General features: G+C 38.5%; 1 protein-coding gene across 4 annotated transcripts in view; it reads left to right on the top strand.

Moving 5' to 3' along the window:
* AJAP1 (adherens junctions associated protein 1) overlaps positions 1-19855 on the top strand; it is a 992092-nt gene that overhangs the window by 726845 nt on the left and 245392 nt on the right. For all 4 annotated transcript variants that reach the window (XM_069610264.1, XM_069610263.1, XM_069610266.1 and 1 more), the window contains exon 3: positions 3546-3633. In XM_069610264.1, coding sequence (XP_069466365.1) covers positions 3546-3633 — 88 coding nt within the window. The remainder of the gene's footprint in view (positions 1-3545; positions 3634-19855) is intronic.

Below are 19855 nucleotides of genomic sequence, written 5' to 3' on the forward strand. Positions count from 1 at the left end.
AAACTCGTAATGAGGCCCATAGCTACATGTCTTTTTGGGAATTCTGTGTTGTAATCAGAGTATGCTAACATATGTTTTGATTTAGTCTTTATCTTTTGTTTTCTTTTTATTATATTTCTTTCATTTTCTACCTGATAAATTTGGATTGGTTTGGTTACTATTTATTTTGTCATATGACTAATGATTTATTTAACTTGTTTGCCGCTCCTTTCTTGTAACCTTGGAGACTGCTATCTAATAGTTTAATGAGAGCACTTACAGAGAATTTTAATTTGCATGCTTATAATAAGCAAGCAGTGTAATATATGCAATCTGCCTTTTTGGCATAATGTTTGCACATTAGGCAGATTTGTGAGGATAACAAGTCACCCTTATACTAACATACTGAAATTACTATATAACTAAGTAACATCTATTTAATGAGCAAATACAAAAATCTTGGAGAATAAATACTGAAAATTGTCTTTTTATGTCTGTGAGATGCACTCACAATAAGGGAGACTGTCTTGACATTTCATAGTAAGGCCTTGGTTGTAGGTCTTCCCTTTGTCAAGCTACTCTCTAAACCAACTGAAAGGAATCATTCCCTTTGAAAATATATATATCAAATTGGTGGAGCCGCCAAACACAATCTGTCAACCACCCTGTACCCTATTTTTGATTCTGGGGTGAAAACATATGTTATGTTCTCCATCTTCATGAATATGAGCTGTGTTTCTGTACTTGTCGGGCTGGCATCTATGAGTGGGAGTACACAGACTCCAGTTTCCTTAGTTGGAGGATCTGTTATAATGGAATTGCAAGCTGACAAAGTCAGAAATGTTGTGAGTGGTGCTGTCTCTGTCTCATATCATCAGACTCGGTTTCTTCAGTGAGATTACAATGTTTATCCAGCAACTCTTCATCAAAACATTCTTGATAATCACTGAAGGGGAAGACAAAGTAGGTCCTCAAGCCTGTTGGATTATAAAATAACCATATTCGTCTCTGTAAATTCAGTGATTTGGCTGCTTACAGGAGTCTGTGGTCTGCACCATTTGGGAATGTTGCAAGACATGAACTCAGACAGGGACTGAGGAAACTTCTGCAGTGATCAAAGTGATTATGGTCCTGATATTTCAATTGGGTTTAGGACATTTGACTCCTCGGACATCTGACTCCTCCTTCTCTTGAAAGGCCACAATCAGTGTACCGTGAAAAGTTCCTTTACCATATGGACTATCCTCGAAAAAGTCAATGTTTGTCAGCAGCACAATAGACAACTCTGCTTCTGAGAAACTCTGAAGGAATGTAAGATCCTCCACACTCATCCATGCATTGTATTACCTCTGTTGCTCTGTTAAACTGAAGGACTCTAGCGTAATCTACAGAAGCTCCCATACTATGCAGAAATTGAATAATGAATTTTCTGTCGGTAACTGTGTGCATTGTGAGCCCAACAGACACTTGCAAGGGCATTTGGTGGGTATGCCATGTGGGACAAGTGCTCACGTAGGAAGATTGTCATGGTGCTATCCTTTCATATATAAACATATCTGACAATTTATGAGCCCTGTTTATTACAGTGGCATCCCACTTTTCTGTTAACTTTTTATATCCATCTGTTCTTGACAGCAGAACTTATATGAAAATCTTCCTTTGAAACACCTTCTGCCAAATTTACTTCTTCAAGACGTCCAGTAAATTTCCATTACACGCAAGTTAGTATAGCTCTCTGTAAAATCGTAGTTGCTTCAAGATGGGTTCCCATATTTTTCTCACTAGCCTCCAATTTGTCTTCTGCATGCAACAGTGCAACATCTGCTGTTACTTTCAGTTTGACTGGTGGTTAATTTACCCTTTTGGGTTTAATACAAATAATGGCAATACATTCAAGCTCTTCTATGAAACATTTCATTTGTTTTCTTTTTTTCATCTGTCCTTCTACTGAAAAATGGTTAGATTCAATGTTCCTGTAATGCTATTCAATGCCCCCCTAGTTGTTACATTTCCTTCAAGGAGAAAATCACTGATTGAAAATACAAGTTCAACATTTGTTGCTCTGTAAAACAGTGTGTTCGGGTGTATCTTTCCGCTTGTTGTACGCTTCCGTTGTAAGACATTCACTACATGTGTGTGTACCAACATAGCTTGTTATACGCAATTTCCCTTGTGTGAGGGTCTCCAGTATCTGTAAAATCACTAAGAGGAATCTTCATGTCATTGTTAGATAATTCTACTGCTCTCTTAAAACAAATTCCTGCTGAATCAGCTGCTATCAAATACAATTGTTTTCTTATGTTTTCTACTTTACTGCAAAAGAAACATGCATTTCTGTCGTAACTAGTTATTTTTGATCTTGAGGAGTAGATTTGTTCTACTTCTTCCTCTTCTTCATGGCTGGAGATAGACAGATTTGACACACATAACTCATCTCCATGCAATTGTTTCCCTCGATCCATGTTTGCATTTTGAGTACATTGCTTGTAGGATTCCGAATTCCATGATGTTTTTTTACACTTTTCAATTCTTCAGGTGTTAAGTTGCCTAATCATAGACTTATGTGCAAGTATGTGTTATTGTTCCACCTAATACTCTCTTCTTGATATACTCTAAAACCTTTCATAAAATTTTGAATTAACCAGGGGGGATTTTATTTCTTTGTTGTCATAAGATACACAAGGAAACATCCATTAACTGTTTTCTTTTTTTGGCTGATAGTGGAAGTTCTACTTTTAAATGACTTTTGGTAACTGGGGGTATCGACATTTTGAAAAAAGTGATTTACTGGAAGATAGAATCAAATTTCATGCTTCAACTGCCCTTAAATTATGTTCTAATTTTCTTGCCAATTAACAGAACCTTTAACAAAAGAGTATGAAAAAAAATGTTAGAAATCATGAAAAACAAACTGGGAACAGAAACTTCTAAACAATAAGAGATATCAAATTATTTTAAGGAACTTATTTATTCAGTTTTTATGGTGAACAAAAAAGGTCCTTAGAAAATATTTGATGAAATCACTCTGAAAGGAGTAATAGATCAAATTCTGATTGATGAATTGTAGCAACTGCCAACTTGGATTAATGGTATCACACAGGCTCTCTGGCAAAAATGTAGACAAAACATCTGGTAATGCAAGATTATATGCTTAATTTGCAATGCACCCTGGTATTCATAACTTCATTCAAACTCCCACAGAATTTCATATGCCCCTCAGCTATCATGTCCATTATTGTGTCCAAAAGTCCAGCTTTACTGGCAATACAATTGTTAACACTATTTGTGTATATGGACGAAGGTGCATGAGCACAGGACACAACGTCATGTGTGTGTGTGTATGTTCAGGTATGTGTGTGCATCTGTATGTGTGTAAAGTCACTTTGTTTAGAAGTGTGTTTCATTGCTTGTATAATTGTGGCAGGTCCATTATCCTCTGAACATAACATGTGCACTGGTTCTTTTTTTTGTTGCAAAAGTTGTCATGCACAACTCCTGTCATTAACCTTGTGCTTCCCTGGGAAATAGTGTTTCATTAATCGATTTTTTGTATTGTGTTTTGACAGGTTTGGCAGTACATCAGATAATAACCATCACCGTTTCACTCATTATGGTCATCGCTGCTCTGATAACAACACTTGTCTTAAAAAATTGGTAAGCAATTTTATAAGAAAATGTAATGTTTTTGCTAATGAACTGAACTGAGCAAGAATCTACACAGGAATATATTTATTGAAACGGTGTTCCTTTAATGACAGTGAAGAGTTGACATCTATGATATGCCAGAGTACAACATACTGGTGCACACGTTCTAGATTCCAGAGTTGCCTATGTTCACCGTATTGTTGGGAAGTCTTGTCTGCACACTGTAACAGAGTTTTTATTTTCTTCTGGTAAGGAAATGTGCTGTGTAAATTGCAGTCTTAATATTGCTGTACATGGTTATAAGACCCAATGTTGGGCTTTGGTTCATGTAACACGTGCAAGCTTTAGGAGAAAGCTATGCTTCTTCATTCAATTGTGTAAACATGAGCATGCAATAAGCCTTATACAGTGATTCATTAAACAAACAGGTTTGCAGAGTGGTGTCCTGCCACTAGGCCAGAACGTTGTCCTGTTGTACTAATCAGATAAAGCGGTTGTGTGCAATACAGCACTAAGGCACATCCTAGTTAACATTCATGATATGGCTTTCACACGTGTGCCTCATTCCATGCATCAGTGAATGCAAATAAGGGGGTCTGCAAGAGAAATGAGGATGTTGTGCTTGCATTCATTGGTGGAAAACTTGCAATTCAATTGCTGTGCGTTAAAGAGGACATAGAAGTTGTAAAACAATACACAATACCGTGTTCCCAACTTTAAAGGTTTTGCCTGTAGGGTATTTTGTGGAGATTTGGGGCCTGACGGTATTTTATTACCGCCGAAAAATAACTTAGCAATAATCACTCTTTGTATTCAGATTTGGCCATGTGCAACAATAATACAATGGACATGCATTATTTCAGCACCCAGACCTGCATATTTGGTATACGTGGTTGGTGGTATTTTGGTGAGCATAATTCCCTTGTTTTATTTGTGGCCCCAATGTCCAGAATCCCTTATCTTTGCTAAGATTTTTCGTGTGATCACTAGAGAGACCTCAGACCTGCATTCTAGGAATACCACATTTTCCAGTGATAGTGTTGGTGTGCCACCATGGGCGAACTCACTGACTTATTTACGGCAGAGAGCTATATATGGTAATCTTGTGGTAATTTCCACTACCTTATATACGGTAGGGAGCTATGTTCTGAGAGTCTCTCTTCCCTTTGGCTCATGTACCTCCAACGAGCTATGCTACAATCACTCACAACTGTTCATACTGAATCTGACATGCACACATCTGTCTTAAAATGACCATTGCACTGTTTAAAAATCTCCCCACATCATCAGCATTGTAATGGTAAACAATAAACATCACCCGTCTGTTTTCAAATATTTTTCTGTATTATAAAAGTTGTATTTAAACACGATCTCATTCTTTACAGAAACAAAATGGTACAGTCAAAGCATTGTCTGTGACACACTGCAAAGAGAGTGGCGGAGAACAGAACTCAAATTGCAACATTAGCACTTGATTAAGACACGCACAGGAATCCTACACTGACTGCATATTACCGTACACACTCAGCTCCCACACTTCTCATTACCTTATCTTTTTAGTTGTTCTCTTTGGCTGTTCTCTTTGTGAATGTGGCTCCCTTGGATTAACTCCAGCAAAAAGGAACGCTTGCCTTCTCAAACCGGGGTCATTGCCTGGAATTCTCAGCTTTTGCAGATAGGAATGCCTCCAACCAGGAAAAGGGCTTCCTCCCAGCTCGGCCAAATCTTGACTGCAGTAGGACACAGGAATCTGCATTCAGTCAGGAGCCCCACAGCCAGCTTCTTCTCCCCAGTAGTGCAGAAAAAATGTCTGCTGTCTTTTTCCCCGTTACTGCCCACTAAAACTTTCATCTCAGCCCTCTGTATGACGTGTCCCAATGAAATCCATCATCTTTCATCCTCCTACTCTCAACAATAGCTTCGCTTATACATTTGCAATTGTTGCAAATCTGACTTCCTTCTTCCTGCAGTTACTGTGCACAAAAACACGGAGAATCAGGCAGAGAAGAGAAGAAAAAAAAATCTGCACACACATTTAAATGGTTTTCAGAGTATGCCTAATTCTGCAGTGGAGAACACATTTTATTAGTGGGTTATGTTAAATAAGGTTTTATTAGTCAGGTTAATGGTTAATAGGTTAGCTGTTAATTTTCAAATGTGTCTCTCGCACCATATGCATTTCAGGTGAAAAATAGTGTGCATTTTTAAATGAGCACGTGTGCTTTTAACTGTAAAAATAGATTTGCATCTTATATGTTAAAATCGTTTTTGACTGAATAGCCTGTCTTTCCTTGTTAATCTGGTAACCCATATAGCAATGTACCGCACCCTTGTGGTGGTGCTGCAAAAAAATGTGCTACTTGTGCAGTAGTGTTGTACTCTGTGCTGTAACATGCCAAATATCCTTACATATACCCTCCTTTTGTTTTTAGAACTTGGCTATAATCCAAGCCAATTCCTAAAAACAACTTGTTCTCTTTTTTTTTTTTTTTTTTTTACAATATAGCAATCCAACAAAATGAATATTCATGTGCATCAATGAAAAATTTGCAATCAACATTTCATCTGAGTCCATCAGTTCATAAAATGTTCCACATTTGCCTTCTCAGTGGACATGGCATTACTTTAAGTTTAAATTTCCCAAGTCAATTAAAAACAACGAAATAAAACAACTAACTAAAACAAATAATTAATATAACAAATTAAAATAAATAATTAAAATAATAAATACGTGGAACTTCATATGCCGGAACTTTTGTTTTGTCTCTTTTGGTATGTCCCGACCAGCGATGTTATTCGGTTCATTCGAGTATTCTTTCATCTTGGCAATCTTGAATCCACAGCAGTCATCTCTTTTGGCATTCCGGTTATTTTATCTCCACCTCCACCTGGAGGCAGGCATCTTTTGGTCTTCATCCAGGGGACTCCAGGACTCCATCGTCTCCCATGGCCTCTGATCCCGGAACCTCCGACCAAATAATGTTAATTGTCTAAATCAAAATAGAAAATAAACAAATTAAGTACATAGCATAATACTAACTTCATCCTTTTGCCAAAAATAAAACATGCTTGGTAAAAATATATATATTTTTTTTTCTGAAATTAAACACAAGTTAAAAGAAAACAAGCAGATGTTCAATATTTAACACACTTTCTCTCTGCACACCATCCATGAGCTTCCATTATATGTGCATTTATTTATTTATTTATTTATTTATTTATATTATATATTTTTACATATATTACAGTGTTTATGTGCCATCATAACAATCAACTTTTTAACTTCTTTGTCACTGCCTCCTGATTGTACCCATTTATTTTCTCTTTTTGTGTTCAAGGGATTTTATCTGTTTCTACATGCTCAAGCCGCCTGATCTCATGTCTGGGATGGCATGGTTTGATTTGATTTACATGGACAAACTGCTCTATTGCTGTTTCACCTTCATTTTTCAAAATTTTATACACTACAGGAGAGACCTTATCTATAATTCGAAATGGCCCCTGCCAGGCCGCTAGAAATTTAGAATTTTTCTGTTTACTTTTTCCAAAATGAAACTTGTACACCTGATCCCCTACACTGTATTCCTTTACTGATGTCTTTTTATCATAATATGACTTTGCACTGTCAGCAGCTCTTTCCAGATTTCTCTGCACAAAAGCAAATGCATGTTGCAAATGTCTCCTCAGTTCATCAATATATTCATGAACTGTGGATGCACTCACAAGGGTTTGCTCATGTGTTCTGTATAGTAGGTGTTGTGGTAACACCATTTTCCTACCTGTTAAGACCTCATGGGGGCTAACACCTGTTGCTTTGGCAGGAGTCGACCTGATTGCCATCAAAACCAATGGTAAACGCAAATCCCAGCTGGAACCTGCTTCTGCCACAAATTTCTTTAAAATATCCACAACAGACCTATTGCTTCTTTCAACTGTACCTGAGGACGCCGCCCGATATGCGATATGTAGTTTCCTTTTCACACCTAGTATTTGCCATACCTTACTCATTAGAGTACTTGTGAAATGACTTCCTCTGTCTGACTCAATTCTTTGTGGCAACCCAAACCTTGAGAACACATGGTTCACCAGCAATGTGGCTGCTGTTTGCGCACTACAATCTGGTGCAGGAATGCACTCAATCCACTTCGACATCAAACATACCACACTCAAAATATAACGGTGTCCCCTGCTCGACCTTTTTAAAGGACCTACATAGTCTATTTGCAAATCTGACCATGGGAGAGTTAGGCCTCTTTTCATCAATGGTGCTCTATGCATTGGTGAAGCAGGTTTAAATTGGGCGCATACTAGACATCCTCTAGTATATAATTCCACATCTCGGGACATATGTGGCCAGTAAGCATAATCTTTTAGTATTTCTAATGTTTTTTGTGAACCTCTATGGCCTGCAGTTATGGCATCATGTGCATGGTGTAGCATTAGTCCTCTGAATGAAAGGGGTACTACCCACTGTATTTGCCCTGTTATGGACTCTCTAATCATGAGTCCATCCTGTAATCTAATTCGTGTTTTGTTCTTTAATAATACCCTCAACTCTTCTTTTCCCATACAATCTTTTTCTGTTAAAGGATTTTGTTCAGGATCTATCAAATGATTATAATAGATTCCCAAAATTTGATCATTCTTTTGTGCCTCAATCAAATCTTGGTCTGGCGTGTCATGGCTCCACTGCACCACCGGTTGATCTATCTCCTTTGGTGCTTTAGAACGTGTCACTGCATCAATTTGTATTTCACCCATTAAATAATCAATATGTAGCAATTCTCCCATCACAGCCCCAATCTTAGCCAGATGGTCTGCCTTATCATTTCCCTCCTTATCCTCTCCTGGTGTTTTTAAATGCCCACGAATTTTTCTCCAGTATATTGTTAAATTATTTTCTGACACCAATTTGTCTATGGCTTGTATCATTTTTCCATGTTTAAGTGGCTTTTTGTTGTATGTAACCATGCCTCTTGCTTTCCAACCAGGCAAATACTCCACAAAGCTATTCCGTGCATAGTCAGAATCAGTCACCAGGACAATTTCACTGAACTTTTTATCAACTGCAGTAGCAATTGCTTTATAGATGGCTGCCAATTCCGCCACCTGACTGCTCCTATCTCCAATCCTCATCCCTATACTGGGAACGCCTTCACATTTCAACCAGACATTTCCTATTCCTGCCACTAACTGTTTATTACTGTCATTTTCAATGTGAAAAGCACAACCATCCACATATACAGTTGGCAAATCCTTGCATGTTTTTTCATCAAAAGCTTTGTGTGGTGATTGTTCAAATTCCTGTAAACTAGTTTCCACTTCCATTTCATTTGGTATTTGTTCAGCTGCACAGTCATGTAAGTCAGCTAACCCTTGAGCAATTGGGCTCTTTTTATTTTGTCCATATCTCACTTCTACGGGAAAACCTTGTAATGCCAGCGTCCATGAAGTGATTCTGGATTGCGCTAGATTGCCTGATCTAATTCTTTTACTCTCTAAAAATTGCAAAGGTTGATGATTTGTTTCAATAATCACCTTTTCTCCCTGAACAATGGGGCGGAAATGTTGTAGCGCCCACACAGTGGTTAATAGGGCCTTTTCACATTCATTAAATTTCATTTCAACTTGGGAAAATGCCTTACTTGCATATGCAATGGTTTTGTGATTCAAATCGTGTTTTTGTGATAACACTGCTGACATACAATGTTCAGAAAAACCTATTTCTATAAAGAAATCCCTGTCCTGTATGGGGTATGCTAAACATGGTGCCTTTACAAGACATTCCTTCAATCTAGCCACTGCATCAGACTGCTCTCTTTCCCATCTCCAGGGAGTATTTAGTTTAAGCAGTTTAGTCAATGGTTGAGTGATTTCTGCATAATTCTCAATGAACTTTCTGTTATAGCCTGTCATCCCTAATAAACTTTTTACTCCTTTCACATCTTTAGGATCTTTTAATCTTTGTATGGCCTCTATTTTCTTCCTTTGTGGATTTAGCCCACGTTCAGTCACTTCATGCCCTAGAAAGTTCACTTTTTTCTTGCACCATTGTGCTTTTTGCAAAGATACTTTGGCGCCTGCTTTCTGCAATTGGCCAAGCACATGTCTTATTTCATCAAAATGGCTTTTAAGGCTTTCATTTTTTATCAGGACATCATCCACATAAACTATTGTTCCTCTTTCCGCTGCATCCGGCATGGCCTTTCTCAAAAATATGCCAAATTCACTCCCACTATTGATGTACCCGAACGGAGCTCTAAGCCAGGCATATTGAGTCCTGTCAAATGTAAAGGAAAATAAGTGTTGTATCTCCTCTGCCAATGGCACACACCAATATCCAGATGTGAGATCTAACGTGGTAAATACATTTGAACCATGTATCTGAGCTAGGCCCTGATCAATGAATGGTAGTGGCCATCTAGATACTGGTACTCTTTTATTTAACTCTCTTAAGTCTGCACACTGCCGCCATTGACCATTTGGCTTTAACACACCTAAAATAGGCGTATTGGATGTGCTATGAATGGGCCTGATTATTCCCCGTGATTCCAAATTTTTAATAATCTCTGCCAATGATTCTAAACATGCCAGCGGTAGTCTATACTGGCGTACAAACACTGGATTTCTGCTACAACCTTCTGGTAGTGTGGCCACATGTAAATCAGTTAAACCACAATCATAAGCATCTTTTGCAAATACATCCTTAAACTCCATAAATATTTCCCTCAGATTGTTTCGATCCTCATCGCTGTCACATGCATCCGCTAAGGAGATCTGCTCTTCTACCATTCTGGAAAATTCTGGAAACTCTTCTGGTAAAGGAATCTCAGCGCTTTCCTCTAACTGTGTGGCTGTGTCTTTTTGTAGAGCTGCCACTTTTAAATATTTTGGCATATCAGCTTCCACTTCAATGGGCTGATTTCCTGTTTCATTTTCATTTAAATTAAATATTATGCAATCCTCTTGATGGCAACACACTGTCTCATTTGAATCATAAGGATACACAGAATGAATTTTAAATATTCCTTTGGGCTGAGAGTCCAGGTGTTCTGGCAACTCGCCCTTGGCATCTACATATTTTTCAGGAATATTCCCAATCACCATGTTATTTAAATCTGCCGTATAATGTGACTTTTGTATGGCCATTCCTAATGGGGAGTTTTCCTCTAAATGAATATCCTGACAACCTTTATTATTTACCATGATTTTTACAGATCCCTCACCAATGTCTACCAATGGAATGTATTCATAATCCAGGCCTTGCTGTTTTATGGATTCATTCAGGCATACAAATGCATCAGAGCCTTTCATCTGCTGTCCATTTTTGCATTTCAGTGTTATTGCAAACTGTTTTGTAAATGCAGGAATAATAGTATTTTTCCTCATTTGTAATTCGACTGCATAAGGAACCAGTTGTGCACAATGATAAGCCCTTCTTTTGTCTTCAAATTCAGGTGCCGGACCACCTAGGCGTGACCATATTTTTTGATTAAGGAAATCTAACACCATACACATTCTGTGCATGATGTCATTGCCCATGTAAAATTCATTTTGTGCTCCACTCACTATCCATACATTATGGTAAATTGTTTTCTGCCCAATGCTAATTTTAAGCATGCATCTGCCTGCAATTCGGTTTTCAAAGTCTGGACTGTCCAACCCAGAAACATATTGGTTTTTAATCCTAAATTTCGGGATTTCTTCCCTCTCCATAATTTTTTGCAACAATTTCTCATTAATGAAACTCCTTTCATGTTCAAGTGCTAAAGTGGCTTTTATTGTTTTAAGATAATCATTTATACCAACATGAACCCATGGTTGCTCATCTTCCATGTGTATTTCTGCTAGAGTGGTAATGTGTTTTTCTGAATCTGTTTTAGGAGCAATATTCTGTTTGCATGTTTTCTCTTTTAAATAGAAACGTAATGTGTGCTCATCTATGGCAGTCTGCCAATCTTTCCTTGGGTCCAAGTATATTTGTACAGGTAGTTTTTCATTGTCGCTCTGCATTTTGTCTTGACACATTAATATAACAGTGACACTAGGTATGCAGCTATTCTGGAGATATACCTCCACGGCATCATTTGTTTTGGCAACGGTGTGACATTCATTTATATTGCTGTTTTGTGATTTTAGTTTCTTAGGCCTCAATGGTTTTTTGGTTAAGGACCACAGCACTCCATTCACCCCATCTATGAGAGGAGACAATCTTTTCAGGCAATCTGTCCCCATCAGAAATGGAATTTCACAAATAGATGTGATCAATACCTCTTGTTTCATTCTGTGCTTTCCTGTTTTTATGTCAACCTCAGTTACACCTATGATGGGCACCTCCTCCCCATTAAAGTTATGCACTGGGCCTTGATTTGCCTTCACTGTGATCTGACTCTGTGGAGGCCTCCCTTCATTGATACTCTTTACCAGCTCCTTGGACATAATTGTGGCCTGTGCGCCAGTGTCAATCATAGCGAAGGTGTGGCATTTTTCTTCTACAGTGATGGGTGCATAATATCTGTCCTCAACTTCCTCTAATACACATAAGAAATGTGAATTCTTACTGATTTCAGGGCTCACCTTTCTCAGGTCTTTTTCACTTTTGGCTAAGCACATTGGTAAATGAAAAGACATTTTTCCCTCCTTTTTACCCATTTCTGTGCGAGATATTTTATTCATTTCTCCATGTTCAGAGGTTTTTTGGAGTGTGGCCACTGTTCGCCCATCCATCTGGGTAACATCAGAGACCACATTCAACCTTCCAACTGAACATGCGTAACAACATCATTCAGCAATTTGTCATTTTTTAATTCTGTGCATTTGTGATCATTTAGTGTAATACCAGCCCTTTCAGCCTCTTCAAAAATATGTGGCTCAAAGGATTCTTCAGGTGATTGACTTGTACCCTCCTTGTGAGTATTTCCTTTTTCTGTCTGTGTTTGGTCATTGTTTTGCTTGCCCAGGGAAGGAGCTATGGCATCCCCACTTACTCCCTGTTCACTGGTATTCCCCATGCATGAGTCATTTTTCTTAAATCTGTTCCTTTGTTCTTTTGGAATTCCTAATGTTTCTTTTTCATTTGTGCAAATCTTTACTGTTTTATTTAGCTCTAAGTTAAACCGTACCTCTTTTTTAGAAGTATTTGCACTTTCTATCACAATTTCATTTACTGGTACTTTCATTTTTAATCCATTAGTCATCTCAGAGTTGTTATGCAAAATTATATCAGAGCAATCTGTCATTTTGGCACTGCAGTTATCATGAGTACTTAGTCACTTTTCGGAAGCCCCCCGGTCATTGCTATGGCCATCAGCCCCCTCTTTGGAAGGTTGTTTTTGCGCTGTATAGAGCTTTCCTATTTGCTCAGCTAACATTTTCACTTGGGCCTCAAGGCACTGGAACCTTTCCATCTCTCTAGGATCCTCTTTCTGTGGCCTAGGTCGATATTGGTTGTTTTCCCCCTGATTGGATCTATTCTGATACCTCTCAGGTGATTAATGTCGGTTGGGATAGTTTCTGAACTCTTGATTCATTTGTGGAGGGGAGCGGGTTGCACCCATCCTTTGATTATAGTCCCCTGGTGGGGAATCATTGTACTGGCGTGGACTGTAGTTCACGTTTTGCCTCATGTCCTGTCTCTCAGATTGTGGGTACTGGCCCCTATGTTGATTTCCATTATCAGTAAATCGATCCACATATCGGGGCCTATCCTGATTACCATATATCATGGTGCTGGGATCAAATCTGCTCTGTGTCTCCAATGACTGGTAGGGACCATCATTTCTTTGATCTTGATTTTGTCTCTGGTTATTGTTCATACCTGCCATATCAGACCGGTATCTTAACCGGGGTCTATCCCCTAAATACCTAGGGCTGATGTAGCTCTCTCTATTACTAGGATCATGTGTTTGGAATATTGGTACAGGAAATGGCGATCTTTGTTGATTACCCCTTTGTTCAGGTGTCACATTATTTTTACCTTGGCTTTGAGCAGACTCAAGGGACATTTTGGCTGACCTGATTTCCATTACTGTGGCTGAGGGTTCTTTAGATTTAGGCCTGGTATCTTTCATTGTATCACTTTCTCTACCCTGACAATAGAGTACCTCATATAGCTTTGTGCTTTGATGTACAATCCATTCAAGGGACTTGTCACAGTCAAATTCACGGACCAATTGGGATATGATGTCTTTCTGTAGCCCATAGAAGTATGCAGTTTTAAACTCATTGGAATTTGAGTCAAAAGATACATCAAAGCGAGAGAATGCTCTTTTTAAGTCTTGTAAAAATTGGCGAGGGGATGTATTAGGTCCAGCAGTAATTGTGTACGCGACTTTCTTTGCCTCCTGCAATGACTGAAAAGGAGAAAAATGACGCCTAATTTCTTTTTCAAACTCCAGCCATGTCATATTCTGCTGTTCATTTAATCCCCTTATGATGCTGGCCGTCGGGGCATCTAAAGTTAAATGAAAATATTGTCTGTACTGTTCCTTAGGTATCTGGAGTGCTTTAAAAATGTCATGCACCGCTTCTAAGTGATCCTCAATGCAGCATTCACCTCCCTTTTTAAATGGTTTGATCAGGGCTTTAATGGATTTCATTATTTTTATGGGGCTACTTGTTGCAATGCATGGAATTGCACTATTTTGTGATTCAATCCTGTTTTCAGGTGTATGAGATTGGTGGCTGCCCCCAATGGGAGTATCAAATCCCCCAAGGGCGCTGCAACCAAGTTCAGTCACCGGCCCAGTCACTGGGGCACTAGCTCTTTGGGCAGAACTAGAATTCACCTCCACTCCATTGAATGTGGTACCCTGCCGCCTCTCCTGGGACCTGGGAATGCACATTTGCTGTTCTAAGTCCTTACACTTTTTAAGGAGTCTGTTGGCTTCATCATGCAAATAATTATTTTCATCACTCATTTTATTAATCACCTCCTGCATTTCGCACATTTGCATTTGGCATTCATTGAACTCTTTATTTCTCTTGTCTCTTTCTTGGATCATTTTAATCATTTCTTGTTCTGCACTCTGGAGATCACCTTCTTTTTCACAATGTTCTTTTTGTAAAATCTGCATTTCTGAAACAACCTCATCTTTATCCTGCCTAATGTGATCCACTAAGGCTTTTAAGTGTGCCAATTCTTGCTCACTATCTTCAAATTGTTTCTTGCTTTTGGATAACTGAGTATCAAAGTCTCTGCATTTTAATTGCATGTCTTTTTGGCATACATCCAATTCTGCTCTCAACATTTCCTGATTTTTACTTGCCCCCTCTAATTCAGTCTTTAACCTGTTAATTAGCTGAGTATCATTCTCTTGCATTCGCAGGGACTTGTTTAAAATAAACCATATTTTGCCGCATAGCCGTATTAAACAGTCTTTCTCTGCACTTTTATCGGCTGCATTCAATAATCTTGTAAGGCAGACCTGAATTATGCTGCCTTCAGCAAAAATATTGTCTAGTTTTTCTTTCTGCACCTCACCCTGAATGTGGTTACTCCATTCTAACGTGCTATTCGAAGACCACTTCCCATGTGCAAATAACTTTGCCTCTAAATATTGCACTAGATCTGAGAATGTGGTTTCCCTTTGTGACATTCTGAAATTCGTTTTTAGTGGCACACTGCTATTATAAAATGGGTTCCCTTTAATGTGCAAATGGCAGTGTGAGACACGCTTGCCACGCCCAGTAGGTACTCTATGATCACTTTCCCGGCCTGCAACGCACCATAAATATGTAGGGTATTTTGTGGAGATTTGGGGCCTGACGGTATTTTATTACCGCCGAAAAATAACTTAGCAATAATCACTCTTTGTATTCAGATTTGGCCATGTGCAACAATAATACAATGGACATGCATTATTTCAGCACCCAGACCTGCATATTTGGTATACGTGGTTGGTGGTATTTTGGTGAGCATAATTCCCTTGTTTTATTTGTGGCCCCAATGTCCAGAATCCCTTATCTTTGCTTAGATTTTTCGTGTGATCACTAGAGAGACCTCAGACCTGCATTCTAGGAATACCACATTTTCCAGTGATAGTGTTGGTGTGCCACCATGGGCGAACTCACTGACTTATTTACGACAGAGAGCTATATATGGTAATCTTGTGGTAATTTCCACTACCTTATATACGGTAGGGAGCTATGTTCTGAGAGTCTCTCTTCCCGTTGGCTCATGTACCTCCAACGAGCTATGCTACAATCACTCACAACTGTTCATACTGAATCTGACATGCACACATCTGTCTTAAAATGACCATTGCACTGTTTACAAATCTCCCCACATCATCAGCATTGTAATGGTAAACAATAAACATCACCCGTCTGTTTTCAAATATTTTTCTGTATTATAAAAGTTGTATTTAAACACGATCTCATTCTTTACAGAAATAAAATGGTACAGTCAAAGCATTGTCTGTGACACACTGCAAAGAGAGTGGCGGAGAACAGAACTCAAATTGCAACATTAGCACTTGATTAAGACACGCACAGGAATCCTACACTGACTGCATATTACCGTACACACTCAGCTCCCACACTTCTCATTACCTTATCTTTTTAGTTGTTCTCTTTGGCTGTTCTCTTTGTGAATGTGGCTCCCTTGGATTAACTCCAGCAAAAAGGAACGCTTGCCTTCTCAAACCGGGGTCATTGCCTGGAATTCTCAGCTTTTGCAGATAGGAATGCCTCCAACCAGGAAAAGGGCTTCCTCCCAGCTCGGCCAAATCTTGACTGCAGTAGGACACAGGAATCTGCATTCAGTCAGGAGCCCCACAGCCAGCTTCTTCCCCCCAGTAGTGCAGAAAAAATGTCTGCTGTCTTTTTCCCCGTTACTGCCCACTAAAACTTTCATCTCAGCCCTCTGTATGACGTGTCCCAATGAAATCCATCATCTCTCATCCTCCTACTCTCAACAATAGCTTCGCTTATACATTTGCAATTGTTGCAAATCTGACTTCCTTCTTCCTGCAGTTACTGTGCACAAAAACACGGAGAATCAGGCAGAGAAGAGAAGAAAAAAAAATCTGCACACACATTTAAATGGTTTTCAGAGTATGCCTAATTCTGCAGTGGAGAACACATTTTATTAGTGGGTTATGTTAAATAAGGTTTTATTAGTCAGGTTAATGGTTAATAGGTTAGCTGTTAATTTTCAAATGTGTCTCTCGCACCATATGCATTTCAGGTGAAAAATAGTGTGCATTTTTAAATGAGCACATGTGCTTTTAACTGTAAAAATAGATTTGCATCTTATATGTTAAAATCGTTTTTGACTGAATAGCCTGTCTTTCCTTGTTAATCTGGTAACCCATATAGCAATGTACCGCACCCTTGTGGTGGTGCTGCAAAAAAAATGTGCTACTTGTGCAGTAGTGCTGTACTCTGTGCTGTAACATGCCAAATATCCTTACATGCCTACTATCTGTTTTCCATTCAGAAACACATGCCCATCTATAATATTGTCAACATTTTTGGAGGCACTTTTCTTACCCTGGTTGACATCAATTTTGGGAACTACTTTCAAGCCACTAAAGAGGTAATGATATGAGAGGAGGTAAGGAAGCACAGCCTGTAGATTCATTACAGAAGACAAGAGGGAAGATAAAAAAGTTGTATTTCCTTTCACTTTACAACACCTTTGCTTACCTACTAATCATTCCAAATCTAAAGTAGTAGTGTTTGTACTATTAACATTAACAAGAGCACTATTACCAATAGTGGTACCAACAGTAATGTTGATGCTACTACCAAAAGGAGTACAGTTAACAACAATAGCATGTCTAGCAGTACTACTACTGATGGTAGGAGTACTACGTGTACTATTGGTAGCAGAAGGGTTACTTCTGATGTTCACAGTAGTACTAATACTTCTGCTGCTGTTACTCCTACTACTGACCTTGGTTATGGTATTTGTATTAGTGTTTATTATTACTACCACCAGCAACAGTACCAGTACTTATATCAACAGTAGTGATAGAATTACAACCAGCAGATGTAGTAGTACTGCCATCAGTAATACTAGTAGTACTCAAAGCAGTAGTAGTAGTAGAAGTAGTGATAGGGATCACTACCACAACAGCCTGTATAACCATGGCCAGTATTAGAATCAGCAACATAATGAATACTACTGACAGAATCACAAGTAGCAGTAACCCTCCCATTAATAGTACGAGGGCTACTTGTAGCACTGTTCCTATGCCTATTGGTAGTAGTGCTATTAATACCAGTATCGGTAGCAGTAGTGCTGGCAGGGCAACATTTGCAACTGGTAGGTGTGCTACTAATGCTGGTATTACTTTTAGTAGTAGTGTTGATACTGTTAGTAGTGTTGGGACATGCAATAGTAATAGTGCTACTACCTCCAGTATTAGTAGTAGTTGCAGTATTAGTGCACTTACTGCTGCTGCCACCGCATTTTATGGCAATAGTGCTGATTTGACAACTACACAGTACTCATTTACTTGTAATAATACTGTTGTTACTAAACACACTACTACTGCTGGTTGCAGTGGTGTTGTTGCTGTTAGTAGTAACAATACTAATATGAATAATAGCCCTACTACATATAGCAGTAGTACTGATAATGGTGGTGGAAAATGAATAGGTACATAAAGGCAATGGTATAAAAGTAAAAGAAAATGTAACCTTCTTCCTCATTGCATTGCTGCTCTAATATTGAAAACTGCACTTCCTCTCCTCTCCTTATGTCACTTCCTCTTTGAGGGCTTGAAAGTATCTCACAAACCACAGAAAGACCAAGGGAAATGTGAACAGAAAAAAATTAAAATAATACATATAAGAAAGTTATGTTCACAGGAACATAGGTAAAAGATAACATGTTAACCACGAGGAACAACATAGTTTATTTTTGTAAAAAATACATGTTGATATCCCCTTTCAAGAGACAGAAACAATGGTGCATTGCTAAGGAGTCTTGGAGGTCAGCTGCCTACACCCCAGAAGTCAGTCAATGTGCATCACACTTATGGAAACATCCGCTGTGAAACAATTCCACATTTGAAATGGCATGTAACATGCTAGATGAAAATGAATAAACAGAGGCGAAAGACACTCAACGATGCAGTTATGAGGGTTAAATCTAAGACAAGACATAGTAGATCACAAGTTCAGGATAAGGCTTCATGACTTTCATCAAGTTATCACCATTAGTTACCAGAAGGTATTTGGGCAGCTCGATTTCCATGTCGTAGTTGCAGAGTGTTCTATCGATATATATATTGTTGTTCACTCTTCCCATATTCAGTTTGTTCTCAGCGTTGTTATTTCAATGTGGTTTTATGGCTTATCATCATCATCTAAACATCATTTGGGTATCAAATTCATCAAAATACATGTACAACCACATCACTCATTATTATAACACAGCCTATGTCAAAAACTCACTCTGAACAAGAAAATATGATAGAGCCATAACAATAATTTGGTAAATTGATACGTGAGTATAACAAAAATAATTAGATAAATACATGGTAATCTTCCTCAGTGACAATACTAATCATCCACATTTAGCTTGACAAATCATAAGGTGCAGTTAAAAGAGGCACTACAAACAGAGAGTGACCTCATTATTCTTGTTTCATAATCCTAATAAGTAATATCAGGATCCCATTGTCTTATCAATCACAATGCCAATATATGAGCCTGCCAAAAGTGGTTCCATGTGATAATCTCACTGTGAAAAAGTTGCTAGGTAGGCAACTTATTTTGATTGACCCCTAAAATTCTTTCCCCAAATATTCTAGGAGGAGTATAGTTATATAGTATTACCTCCAATCCTATAATATTTGAGGAAAGTGTTTGATTGTCTGGATGGTGTATTTTTAAGGAAATGTAGCCACCTGGTGGCCATTTTCACAGCAACATTATCACTGGATACCCCAAAGGTTTCGTTCTCCGAGCCCAGATGCTTGACAAAAAACAGTAATAGTCCCACACATACAACAAACACCATCACCCTCTAGAGAACTCTTATTTCACTTATAGGCCATGTCTTTCAGGTGACTATAGACAGCTCCCATAGTAGCAAATACAGAGAGATAAAGCCTAACTCATGGCTTAGTGCTCATGTCATCCACCCTTTTAACAGCCAAGTAAATTTAATAACCTTGACTTAATTTCACTTTTAGTAATACAATGTATTCTGTGCTTTCAAAGCACATTCCTGTCCACAATCTATCTATTTAGATGGTCAACATTCAATAACATC

The sequence above is a fragment of the Ambystoma mexicanum genome, chromosome 8, assembly GCF_040938575.1.
Source record: "Ambystoma mexicanum isolate Mex_15411 chromosome 8, UKY_AmexF1_1, whole genome shotgun sequence".
Lineage (NCBI taxonomy): Eukaryota > Metazoa > Chordata > Amphibia > Caudata > Ambystomatidae > Ambystoma > Ambystoma mexicanum.